Consider the following 14,131-nt stretch of genomic DNA (forward strand, 5'->3'; position numbering starts at 1 on the left):
AAAGTTCTTAAAACAAGCATTTTCTAGACAAAAAAAAATATTGTTTTGTTTTCAGAAATTATAATTAAAAATGAACGAGTTACTTAAAACAAGTTAATTAATTATACAAAGGTTAATTTGCTTACCCCATTGGCAGATTATTTTGCTTGTTTTACGGACAAACTCACTTCAAGAGTTCACACTTAGATATTGTTTGACAAATGTTAGAAGGTTTGGCATGCTGTCCCGGGAGAGAACCCTGAGCTCGGAGATAATTGAGCCCAGGGTTCCCACCTGGTCGTTTGAGCATGTAAGGGGAGTATGAGATCAGGTAGTTCTCGAGAGCTCCCTGTGGTAAAGGAAGAAATGGGGGAGAAGGGGTGGATGGGGGGGTTTCTTCAGAATACAAAGATAAGGGACTGTTTTTTTGCTAGAATACTTATAGTGAGTTTGGATTAATCTGATTGGCGAACTAAGATTGTAGATGAGAGACCAGCTGCGGTCAATCACGTGCTCCTCTCGGAATTAGTTTGTGAAAATTCACTTAATTTTGACTCATTATTCATGAAGACAAAACAATATTTTTGTCTTATCTTGAAAATGCTTCTTGATTTATGAATATTTAGATCTTTGGACTAGAAAAAAAAAAGGCAAAAACTCAAAATGAAAAAAGCTTTTTTTTCTTTTTTTTTCTTTTTTTTTTTGCAGTGTAAGATTTATGATGTAGGAAAATAGCAGCTGATGTCATGTCTTTGTGCACATTTAACCAAAGCTCTTTTAAAGGGCACCTATTTTACCCCTTTAACAAGATGTAAGATAAGCCTTTGGTTTTTCCAAAATGTGTCTGTAAAGTTTCAGCTCAAAATATCCATCAGATTATTTATTATAGCCTCCAGAATCTGCCTATTTTGGTGTCTGTGTACAGCTGTTTTTGTAGCCTTTGGCTTTAAATGCAAATGAGCTGCTCTCCCCACCATTTCCACGGACGTGTCTGCTTCTCCTCTGTTACGTCAGATAAACTGCAGTCAGTGATAGAAACAGACACAAATGAAGCTGATACACAGCTCATTAGTCTATTTCATGTATTTGTGGTGGAGTTTATTCAAGCCTTTCTGGAATGATGAGTCCCACACAAATGCCGTTTGCACACACGCATACACATATTAGCGTTTACTGACACTATGAGGCAAATAAGTATTACACAGCGATTTTACTGATTTTATTAGAAACAGGCTCTGGTTTAAAAACTTATAATCCCAGTTCATTTGCAAAAAAAATGTTCTGTGGATATGTGTACAGTATACTTGTTATTATAGAAACATGTTGCCTGTCAATCAGTTGGTGGGCAGGGAAACCACGTCATGTTGCGGTGGGCCTCAAAATCACTGGGATTTGGATCCTATTTTAACCTCAGAATTTTTTTTAAAAGAGACTTTTTGGCTTTATATCACTCCAGTATGACAATGGGGACACTATACATTCACACACTTCTGTCCAAACAGCTTACGAAAGTTTTTCCTCATAGGTGCTCTTTAATAATTCAATAATCAATCATTTTAAACAAAAATCAATCAACCAGTGGTCAAGCTTTTATCTTGGCCACCAGGGGGCTCTTCTGCTGTTGTTAATAGGTTATATTCACCTTATTCTTCACCGACAAGCGGGCGCAGCCTTTTTGGCTCGAGACCTCCGGTCTCATTCACTTCCATTCATTTTTACACATTAAAAACTGCTTGTTTCGCTGTTTGATGTTGCAAACTGATATTTCCTTATTATATTATCCTACTTGGTCTGTATAGTCATGCAAACATTTGTTTGTAGAGCAAGTAGTTTGACCGTTTTCTGCCGTTTAATATTCCTAGTCATTTCTCCCGACTGAATCGGAAGTTCAAAGACAATCGCGGAAACAGGCGCACTTCCGCATTTTAGAATAAGGTCAACAGTTTATAAGCCCGTCTCATATTGAGTTGCATGTAAGTGGTTACATTATAAGTGATCCAAAGCTTTACATTTTTACAGCCTCACAGCTTTAAATATTTATATAGATTTAATGTGGAGCAGCATTTAATGTGAAGTTGGTCTGAGACAGAAAATGCTTCTTAATTTAAATTACAAATGTAATCAAAGCTAACCATATTGATTTATTTAGCTCACATTGCAAGTTTTGGGATGAACATCTGTGCTTGTCATTAAGAAATAAAAATGGTTTGCCCCTGTAATTTAAATTTTCAATTAATGAACAAATGAAAATGCATTTCCTGTTTGTTTTAAGTTAAATTTGTCAGATTACGTTTGTCTGAGGTAGTGGGTGTGGGTAACATACTTAACCACGCACCTCAAGCTGTCCGTTCTGACAACAAACAGAAATGGTAAGGAGGAGGAGGAGTCTGTTAGGTTTTAATAACTCACCCCAAACCATTTTCCCAATCTTTCTGAATGAAATGCCAACATTACTACATCCAATCAGCTCGCAGTAAAAAAACAAGCCACGCCCACTGTTATTCTTATTTAATATTCCATTTCTCTCTTTTTTTTTTTTTTTTTTTTGTAGCCTAAGACTTATATAACGTAGAAAAATAGAAACTGATGTCATAATTGATGCACAATTGACCAAAGCTCTTTTCATCATCAGCTCTTAGACTTCAGGGAGATCATGTAACGTCTTGTTTATCTGTGTTTAATTGCAGGACTGCTCCAGCTCAGAGGAATACACTGTAGCCGCAGCACTGCTGCCCTTGACCACAGCCTTTTACCGGGTAAGTGTGAGCTGAGCTCAGACTGGCAGCAGACACACAGGCAGCTCCGGTTACTGAATTTTAATCACAGCACATCAACGCTGGCACGGACACTCATTGAAGCACTTTACACCTGTCTCCATCTGCTCAGTTGAACCATTGAAATAAAAGAATGTTTTTAGAGGTTAGTATGTTAGTCTTAAAGGATATCAATAAGCTAGAGTGGCACAAAATTTGCGTTTAGAAGAAAACCAAAACAAACATGCAAAAATTGTGTTTTGTTACTTACTCCTAAATAGATCAACGTTTTTTTCTCGTCACCTTCACTTCAGTTTCTCATCAAATCATGACCAATCAAATGCTCTCTAGTATCTGACATGCCCCCCCCCCTCCAGATGCTTCTCATTTGATGTGCTTGAGTTCAACCACTGTCCCTGACACTGCTGTGAAAAAAACAAAATACTATTGGATGTTTTTTTTAAAGGGGAGGAGTTTCTCTATGACCTACCATTTTTCAGTTGAGATTACGTCAAACATCGAATAAAAATGCACATTTGAAAGCACTTTACGGAACCTTTAAAGGGCCATGAAATCCCCTCATTTCAGCAGGGTGTTTTCACACCTCTACTTTGGAAACAGTCAGAAAAGTGGGCGTGTCCAGCTTTGTTTTGGGGGAGTGTCGGAGGAAGAAAAGAGGCATGGTGTGGGAGTGTCTATTTGGGCGCGCTGACTTTCAGAGTCAAAACACACACACACACACAGGGGACAAAGTGACTGTGTTTACATGGACATCTGTAGTCGAATTATTTGCCAAATTATTAAATGGTGGACTTTAACTGCAGTTTGGCTCTTTCATTCAGGGAATTCATTCATGTCCCTCGCTACAAACGAAATATTAGATTCGAGGAACTTCTCTAAGCGTGTATTTTTCATGCAATGTTTGATACCGCACGGTGAATGAGAGAAAAAAAAAAAAGCATTTCCCGGAAACTTAGATGCACTCGGCAGGTAGTGTCAGAAAGCTGCGTGTGTTATTCCGGTCACAAAATGCGGTGGAAATCCTACAAAAGGTTAAAGTTTGGTTGTAGTGCTAACATGTTTACACTCGGTGCAATAGTTAACTTAGTTTGATACGAACAAACAGTTTGCATTCATTAAACAGTAAGAATGATTAATAAATCCATATGAAGCAGTCCCTTAAAAGTCACGTCTCATCTTCAGTTTCGGGCTCAGGCATGCTTTGCACTTACACTACAAGCGTACTGCACCAAAGCTCAAGTGAACTGCGCTCTGGCACACCTCTTCCAACCAGGCCATGGCCGGCCAACTGAACAATGCCTGAGCCCGATTCAGAGCACTTCTCAAACGAACCAGGAAATGAGCCTGGGCACGGTTCAGATAGCGTAGTGTGAGTGCGCCGTGTGTCTCTCGGCTGGTCTGGAAATGCCTCGGGATCCCCCCGGAGGAGCTGGAGAAAGTGTCTGGGGCACAGGTCTCAAACTCGATTCCTGCAGTTTTGCTCCAACTCTAATCAAACACAGCTGATCCAACTAATCAAGGTGTTCAAGACTACTACAGACTATTGAGCAGGTGTGAGTTGGAGGTGGTTGGAGCTAAACTATGCAGAGCTCTGGCCCTCCAGGAACTGAGTTTGAGACCACTGGTCTGGGGAGAGGGAAGTCTGGGGTTGACTGCTGGCCCCATGACACGGCCCCGGAAAAGCAGAAGTAAATGAATGAATCATGGCAATTGTAAAATAAATCACGTATTAGAAACAAGTTATTTAAACTATTGTTTGTGTTTTTACCAAAATCTGCTTCAATTCCATGTCAACAGCTTCTTTAGAAATCTGATTTCCAGGAATAAACATGACATGTTCAATACATACTTCCCCCACTGTATTATGCATTTATCAACTATACATCGGTTGTTGTGTTCCAGTTATAAATGATTTTCCATATTGGTGCATCCATAAAACTAAAGCTAATTACTTGAAGTGCTCTACAAATAAACACTGATGAGGCTTGAATGGACTGAAAACTTGTAGAGTTCATGCAAACATCAATACTAAGGTATTTCAAACTCAGAAGCAGAAAAAAGGAAATCTGCATTTGCTGGGAATATATCGGAGGCCTTTGAGTTCCATTCCACTAGAAGAAAACCAATAACTAGCATGACAGTCCCTGTAGGCTTGTTCAGTTTCGCTGTGGTACAGTGGGAAAGAGAGAAGGTCTTGGCAGCAGGGACTTGGAGGGTGTCTGGCTTTCAACGCCGATCCATCACATACCCACATTATTGTTGTCATAGCGATAGACACAACCGACTCTGTTGCTTTTTAATTGTGAGCTGCTCTGCGATCCGTGTGCAGTGACTCACACTGTGAAATGAAGACTGTGATATAATCAGAAATCTCGTTGGTGACCCTCATGTCTGTTTGCAGGACAATAGCAGTTATCTTAGTCATAGACACCTAACTGTGGTCAACATAACCCAGACGCCTACAGTTGAAGTCAAAATTATTCGCCCTCCGTTTGTTCTTTTTCAAATATTTCCCAAACGATGTTTAACAGAGCAAGGATTTTTTTCCACAGTATTTCCTATGTGTTTTTCTTCTGGAGAAAGTCTTATTTGTTTTATTTCAGCTTTAATAAAAGCAGTTTTAAATTTTTTAAAGGGCACCTATTAGGGTTGGGTCAGTAGACGATGCTATCATCCATTGCCAATGGCGGATAAACATCATGGGCCCTATCATACACAAGGGGCGGCGCAGTAGTCTTTTGATAGTTTCAGCTTGGCGCAAGAGTCGTTTTTGAGGCGTTGCACTACGCTGTTTAAATAGCAAATGCATTAGCGCTCATATGTGCGCCCATAGGCGTTCTGGTCTAAAAAGGAAGGCGTTCTGAGGCGCACTGCTGGAGCGTTGCTATTTTGAGAAACTATAATAGATTTTCCATTAGACCAAAACAAACCCGGTCTAAACTCCGGCGCAGAGTTGCGCCTCGCTTACGCACTGCTTAATATGCACAAGAGAGCAATAGGCAAATATCTTTACATATGAAAAAATTTAAATATTAAGGATATATATATAGGATATAATAAGAATAGATATAGAATATAAATATAAAGGATTAAAATATTACAAAACATTATTTTCTAGCCTACATAAATATGAAAAATCACTGCTTTTATGTCTTCTTCATCTCGGGAGGCTTTTTCAGTTCATTCATAACAATTTGCTTTTGTATAATGTTATTATTATTAGCAGTATTATTTATTATATCCATATTTATATTTGTTTTATTAAAAACAAGCTTAGATTTGCCCACCTGTCAGGTTTTAGACCATATGGGGCACAGCATGTGTTTTAGGATATAACTCAGGTTTTTGAGCACACTTTGTTATTATTGTTCATTTATACGTTTGCTGGAAATTAGAACTGAATTTAGAAATAGTTTTGAAACGAATATTTGCGCTTAACAAACAAAATTAATTATTTATAGACTAATTGATGTCTGTGCGTAAAGGTTTCCCTATCCAAGAGCGAATGTGAAAGTAGATCCATTATCTCTCATTCTCACGCAGTAGATGCTCTGTTTAACAGTTTTCTGTTAAAAAAAAACTGTTAACTGTTTGCTTGTGAAATGCTCATTTTTTCCACTTAGACTTACTTTGCGTCCTGTAAATAGCGAATGCGCTCTTGGCGCGACGCAGCTGACTCTTAAAGGGAATGGGAGATGAGACTCTAATTGGTTTATTCTCAAAACACACCTATAACTCATTAAAAAAATAAACTCAACCCTTTTAGACCATGTGCCACGGCACAAAGCAGATTTTCCCGTCCTTAAATTAGCAAAAATGCGTTCTGACACGCCCTGAAAGCGTTTGCGCCCTGCGTTTTGCACTCTGCACATGGACCGTCATAATAGAGCCCCATGATGCTGAGCCAGCATCGCAATCCTTCACCTCACCCCCATTAGCAGCAAACCGCTCGCGAAAAACACACACCCAGGCCCCGTTTACACTAATACGTTTTTAAATGGCCTTTTAGAATGAAAACAATCCACGTCCACACTGTGTTTTACCTAGCATTTCTGAACAGCCCTCCATCCACACTATATCGCTGAAAACGCACATCACGTGACCACACACACTCTGGCATGCGCTTCAGCAGTATATGCGAGCGTCTGAGCTCCAGGCAGTCAGTATGGAATGCTTTGAGCACAAATCCCCAGAGAGCAGTGCACGTCAGACAGTTTATCACAGATGTATTGCTGGATCGCGTCTCACTATAGTTGCTGTATACATAAAGGTGATATTTAAATTATTTTGCCTGTTGAATCTATCAGGGAACGTGTCACAGTGTCAGTACACTGCTTTAATCTTTCACTTTCACTCTTGTACTTAGTAATTTTAGCGAAAACCTTAGATACTGTTGGTTGGTTCCTGGTGGTTGTGCACCTTTTTTTTCTGTGCAACTTTTTTTTTTTGTCAACGCCATTATAGCGACACAGATCCCTCTGCCTATTCATGCCATTTTAAAGGCAGAACATTGCATGTGTTTTCTGCTGAGTCATTCAGAAGAGTTTCTGTCAGTCATGTTGCCATGCGGTTGCTTGGGTGGCTTTGCTAACGTGTATAGTTGCTGGAAGCATATGCTTATAAAAGTAACCACACACCTCTTTTATACAAGCCCCATGATTTAAAGCATCATTCCTCTCTGTACCATAAAAAGGGCGGCATGCTAACTTCAGTGCTCAAATACAATCAAGCACTAATCTGGTTTCACTGTTCATGATCAAAGTCATTGTTCATTTCCTTTGATGAGCTGCACCTGACACTTAAATCATTTCTGAGAGCCCATGATTTTGTGCATGAACAATTCGAGTCTTTCTTTAAGACATCTGAAAGTAATCTTTCGTCAAACCATCAGTTCCCTGTTTTTCAGTTTTCCTGTTTGGCATTTGCCACTTTTATGTAACAGCAAACCCTGAGCACTACACTAATAAGAGATTTACAAAGCCCCTGTGATTGTGCTAAACACCTCATTCGTCGAAAGTAATCACTAAAATCCCATTTGTTTTGCATTGTTCCAGAAATCTCCAGGCTTAGAGCTACAGTATGCCACTGATACCACACAAATATGAGCCCAAATAATTTAAGAAATCAATTTTTAACCCTCTGCTAGTCTTTTAGATTGTCTAAATGTATATTTAAATCCACAGTTTCTTGGATAGTAATAGTAATACTGGATACCTAGAGGTTACACCATATGAGTGCATGATTACATTAGGTTGTTTTTTTATTTTGCTTTTGTTTTTGAATGGCAGAGTCTCTAATTCACCTGGATTTACTGCAATAACAATGACGAAATTCAATGGGGAAAAATAATTCCTGCATAAATATTAACTATTGCCACAAAACCCTCTTAAAATTTAAAGTAAAATAGGACAAATATTATTAAACATGGAACTTTATAGACATTCATCACTTCTTGACTGCGAAAACCACAAGTGGGATTTACAGATAAGGATCACCAGAGGGTTAAAATCAGCTTATTTTACCTCATTTTTAGCTCATTTAAGTCTAGAGCCCATCTAGTTTAGCTGATTTAGAATTAAACAGTTGTATTTTACCATCTTTATACCAGTTTAGCTGATCTCTATGTCTGGTAGGGACACCTTTAGCTTAGCATAGATCTGGGCTGCTCAAACTTGGTCCTGGAAGGCCGGTGTCCTGCATATTTTAGTTCCAACTCCAATTAAACACACCTAAACCAGCTCATCAAGCTCCTTTTAGGTATACTAGAAAGCTCCATGCAGGTGTGTTAAAGGAAGTTGGAGCTAAACTATGCAGGAAGCCGGCCCTCCAGGACTTAGTTTTGACACCCCTGGCATCGATCATTGAATCAGATTGGACCATTAGCATCAAGTTCAAAAGAGTCTTTCAATATTTTTTCTTATTTAAAACCTGACTCTTCTGTAGTTACATTGTGTACGAAGACAAACAGAAAATTTGGTATATTGTGAACTAACTCATTATTCATGGAAAATTGTTTATTCAAATGTGTAAATAGGCAGTTAAAAAAATAGTTTTACAAATTTTCAGGCAGAGATACACTGTAAAACCCAATAAGTTAAGTTAACTCAAACCATTTGAGGAAACCAATCGCAACAAACTATTTGAGTTCAAAAACTAATCTATATGAGTACTGTGAACTTAATCCATTTGAGTAAACGAAGCAATTTGAGCACAGTAGAACCCAATAAATAAAGAGAACTCAAACCAACTGAGTACTGTAGAACCCAATAAGTTAAGGCAACTCAAACCATTTGAGGAACCTGATTGCAACAAACCATATGAGTACTGTTTACTTACTCCATTTAAGTTGAAGTAATGAGGTATTTAATTAACTCATTACCTTCAACACTGAGTTCAAAACTGATTTCAAATAAATAGAATCAACTTTCAGTAAATTTTGAGTTAACTACACTCATCTCATTTGATAAAGTTGACTGTTGGGCTTTACAGTGTACAGTAAAAAGTGATTAGTTGCTGAAAGCGAGTAAACTAATTGCCTTAAAAGCAACAAGTTGACTTTTCAAAAATAATGCAAGTAAACTCGTTGCAACTTGGAACTGTGAATTGTACTCACTTTTTAAAAAATAAAAGTAAACTAATAACTTTTTCCAATGCACCTTTATTATATATATATATATATATATATATATATATATATATATATATATATATATATATATATATATATATATATATATATATATACATATATATATATATATATATATATATATATATATATATATTCAGCTTTTCTGTATTTAGCAATATGACATACAGTAAATTAAATTGCTGTTTGAGACATCCAGTGTGTCTTTTAAATTCAATACAGAAAGGATGATTTTATAGACTTAATGAAGCACCAAATATGTAATATTGTAATAATTACAGTAATTATATGAAAACTGACGTGCTAAAATAGTCTGACAATGTAAAAAGGGAATAGTTGACTTTAAAACAAAAAAGTGAGTACAATTTGCATAATTATAAAAATTAAGTCAACTTAACAGTTCCAAGTTACAATGAGTTTACTTACATTATTAAGTCAACTTTTTGCTTTTAAGGCAATTGGTTTACTCGCCTTAAAGAAACTAATCATTTTTTAGATACATTAATACATTAAAAGTGACAAGAATTATAAAAAAAAAAAAATAACTGGTACTAAGGGGCCCAAAATGCAGCAAGAAAATATTTCCCACACCATTACACCACCACCACTAGCCTGAACTGTTGATTCAAGGCTGGCAGGATCCATGCTTTCATGTTATTTACAGCAAATTCTGACCCTCTTATCCGAATGTTTGCTGTAGTCTATCTGCCTCAAGGTTGGATGTGTTGTGCGTTCAGAGATGCTCTTCTGCATACCTCGGTTCTAACAAGTGGTTATTTGAGTTACGGTTGCCTTTCTATCAGTTCAAACCAGTCTGGCCATTCTCCTCTGACCTCTGGCATTAAGGCATTTGTGCCCACAGAACTGCTGCTCACTGGATGTGAAAATCTCAGTAAATTAGCAGTTTCTGAAATACTCAGACCAGCCCGTCTGGCACTAGCAACCATGTTCAAAGTCACGTAAATCACCTTTCTTCCCCATTCTGATGCTTGGTTTGAACTGCAGCAGATCATCTTGACCGTGCTTGATCGTCTTGAGTTGCTGCCATGCGATTGGCTGAGTAGAAATTTGCATTAATGAGTAGTTGGACAGGGGGCCAGACGGAAACATACAAGCTGCTATTTCGGCTGATTTGGCTAGGATCTTTTACTTTTTTAGAAAAGAAAAAAAGCAGTGTGTTTTTTTAAACCCTCCATATTTCACACATCACCCAAAATCACTTCTAAGCCCACCAAGACTCTAATTTGCCTTCATTGCTGTCCTCAGATGATCCCTGTTTCACACCACATATAAACCCTCATGCATTTTTCCGTAACTCTGGGATCCACATTCCCTCCCCTTCACTTCCAGTAGCCTTGTACAAACCTCACTCATGTTATTGAGCTCTCATTACTGGCTTGGCAGGACATAAAGGCTTGAACGCCATCTTTCACTCCCTGCCACTCTTCTTAAGGATGACCCAGCTAAAGAATGGACATTACCGAAAGCGCACTTGAGCTCACTTTTGCACAAAAGCCAGATTTACCAATCAGCCCAAATTTGCCAATTTGTCAATTTGAGCAGGCCAATTCTCAAGCAGCGACGGTGGAGATGGACATTTCTGCAGCTGATTTGGAGACAATGCATAAATTAAAAAATACAGACAGAATATATCTTTCACTTAGTGACCAAAGTGTAGCTCTAAATAGCATGGTTGTCGCAAATAAGCCAATATTCGTAAGATGCGCGAGATCTACTATACATTTTGTTCTCTACCAGAGGTCAAGGGTAGGGAGGATGGATAAATATTGTGGGAGTGCTAAAAAAATCATGATATTCATTATGTCAAAGGTAGCCTACTTCATATAATATTTTAGTTATTTATTTTAAACAGCTATGGTACACATTTGTTTTATTTAACCTCTTTATTTATTAGCTTAAAAGTATGGGGTATGAATAATTTTGGGCTTTACTTTAGACGTAAGAGAAGATGTACATTTTGACAATTGTTTTTGTTTTATAGCATAATTGACATCTATGTCAATAGCCTAGTGGTTAAGTGCTTTGACATATAGCACCATGGTGCTCACGGTGACCTGAGTTTGATTCCCGGCTCGAGGTCCTTTGCCGACCCTACCCTTCTCTCTGATCCCAATACTTTCCTGTCTGTAACTTCAACTGTCCTATCTCAATTAAAGGTGAAAACCCCCTAAAAAATAATTATTAAAAAAAACACAGTGCATATTTGATGAACAATATGTTTGGAAGAGGTGTTCCTCCTGAATTCCAAGTAAATATGGGTGGAATAAAAGTCTTCTGCCTTAAACTGTGCTCTCTGTTTTCTGCAGTTCCTCGCTCTGGCAAAAACAAATGCAGCTATTTCAAGTGCAACATTTTAGACATGTTTTGTTTTAGACATTAAATAATGGCACAAATAAGTCTTTGCTCATATCCTAGGGGTCAGTGCGGCGGCATATTGCTCAGCTGTGCTACAGGCATCCCAAGTTCGAGTCCCAGCCGGCAGACCTTTCTCAATTCCACCCCCCTCTGTCTCTCTGTAACTTCACTTTCTGTCAATATGCAATATCTGCTATCCTATCGTAATATAGGCAAAAATACCAAAATAATACCCGTGATTTGAGGAGTCTAAATGTTATTAAATTGCATGTATGGTTTATTTCAAAGGAATACTCCCACCCCAAAAAAACTTACCAGGTAACTCCTACAAATGCATATCAGTACGGTCGGAAACAACAAAGAGCTGTGTCTACACATTTTCAGTGCTGTTTTTTTTCTTTTTCTTTTTTTCTTTTTTTTTCTTTCCTGTGCGCATTTAGTAAATACTGGTGCGCATTTACTACCCTCCCCCATTCCCCCGCCCCCCCAACATTCCCTCCCCGCACACCACCCCCCAACAATCCCCCCACCCCATTCCGGTATATTACATCCCCAATTTGTAAAGATAATAGTTTTACTAAATCCCCCGACATGGACGCACTAGGGCGCTGTTTTTTCCACATGTCAATGTTTATGAATAGATTACACCAAAATGAACACAAGTAATCTTGACAAACTGTACATCAGTTTAAAGCGACAACCCTCAAGCAGCCATTGTAGCTAAATGTTTTTCTGTGGAAGGCTTAATGTTTTTCCTCATGACTTCATAATGTATAAGTTTTTATGTTTTTAACATGTAACTTTACCACAGTAAAGCTCAAAGTGTCTTCTTTCCAATGATACAGAATTTGTGTTTGTAGCTTACTGGAGTCAGGAACTGTTACTTTTTAAATTTAGGTAGATGTAAATCCCCGAAGTTGACTGCTGGCTAACAGGTTGAAGCATATCTGTCAACGTTGGGGTGTGAAAATAAGGGCCATGTCCACCATAACACCTCCACCACCCCCCAACCCCCCGCCAAAAAAATAAAAAGTCCCCAAATTACTAAATATGTTCTTGTGGAGCTTTTTCATTGTAAATAAACAGTTAAACTGTCAGTAATATGTTTTTAGTATTATTATTTATTCAAAAAGGTAATGATTCGCACTCATCAAGTAATTGCTTCGTACTGTTTTTATTTTTTATTTTTACATTGTTCTGGTGATTTAAAGACACAAACGTTTCGGCACAATGCCTTTCTCAGTGTGACACAATAGTCTCACTCTTTTATCCCATCAGTCAATCACAATGCATCATTAGTTAGACAGCCACTCTCATTTTCAATTCATTATTCCATATTTATTCACATAAGGACTATTTACCTTCATATTTCAAGCATTATTTCACAGAGAAACAGCACATCAATTATTATAATTTGCCAAGTGTACATCAATATAAAAAATACATTTGACGGTCACTCGATTATTAAAGACAATCTTACCTTGACCTCAACATACAAAACTAACCACACAAGAAATATTTACCCTCACCTTCAAAAACATTATTTCACTGGAAAATTGCATATTTACATCAATACAATGAAATGCGACAGTCCAAAACATTTTAAAAATACATTTGTTGTATTGTGTCTATCATCTAGACCAGGGGTGCTCAATCCTGTTCCTGGAGATCTACCTTCCTGCAGATTTCAGTTCCAACCCTGATCAAACACACCTGAACTAATTAAATAGGACCTGAACAGTACTTGATAATTACAGACAGGTGTGTTTGATCAGGGTTGGAGCTGAAATTTGCAGGAAGGTAGATCTCCAGGAACAGGGTTGAGCACCCCTGATCTAGACGGCTATACTCGATGTTTGCCAACAGTCTCTTTTTCATTTCAGTATATCATAATCAACCACACAAAAAATACCTTTACCTTCAAAAACATTATTGTATAGGAAAATAGCATATCAGTTGTCATCATTCCCTTATTCATGTCTACGTCAATACAGTGAAATCCCGACAGTTTAAAAAACATTAAAAATCTATTTTCATCTCATTATTTGTGTCACTACAACTTTAAAATCCATGATTACTAATATTATAGCTAAACAACAGACTGTTAAAGAAACCTAGAATGGTCCAACTCCTCATTCATTCCTCTTGGTGCAAGTGACTTTAATTTATGAATCTAGAATGCTTCTTTTATTATTATTTACAAATGAAAAAATAAATTCTATACATTAGCAGCTTATAAATTAGCAAACAGTTCAGCTTATTACAAGTAATAGCTATTATAATGAAATAGAATCAAGTTATCAAATCGTATTAATCTTTTCTTCACAGTATAACTTACACATTCTGAATAAAG

General features: G+C 37.5%; 1 protein-coding gene and 1 long non-coding RNA gene across 5 annotated transcripts in view; both read left to right on the top strand.

Annotated features, from left to right (window-relative positions):
• The window catches only part of sbf2 (SET binding factor 2), a 288,968-nt gene that overhangs the window by 168,341 nt on the left and 106,496 nt on the right, over positions 1–14,131 (top strand). For all 3 annotated transcript variants that reach the window (XM_087262128.1, XM_087262129.1, XM_087262130.1), the window contains exon 17: positions 2,667–2,735. In XM_087262128.1, the coding sequence (XP_087118254.1) occupies positions 2,667–2,735 (69 nt within the window). The remainder of the gene's footprint in view (positions 1–2,666; positions 2,736–14,131) is intronic.
• The window catches only part of LOC141375191 (uncharacterized), an 8,683-nt gene continuing 441 nt past the window's right edge, over positions 5,890–14,131 (top strand). Inside the window, exons 1-5 of one of the 2 annotated variants that reach the window (XR_015496483.1) lie at positions 5,890–9,255; positions 9,857–11,930; positions 12,420–12,512; positions 12,624–12,875; positions 12,934–14,131. The exon at positions 12,934–14,131 is cut by the window's right edge and continues 441 nt beyond it. This is a non-coding gene — a long non-coding RNA (uncharacterized LOC141375191). Of the gene's footprint in view, positions 9,256–9,549; positions 11,931–12,419; positions 12,513–12,623; positions 12,876–12,933 lie in introns of those variants that run through there. The other variant, XR_015496482.1, reaches the window with a different exon arrangement.

The sequence above is a fragment of the Danio rerio genome, chromosome 7 (assembly GCF_052040795.2).
Source record: "Danio rerio strain M-AB ecotype USA chromosome 7, GRCz13ab, whole genome shotgun sequence".
Taxonomy (NCBI): Eukaryota; Metazoa; Chordata; class Actinopteri; order Cypriniformes; family Danionidae; genus Danio; species Danio rerio.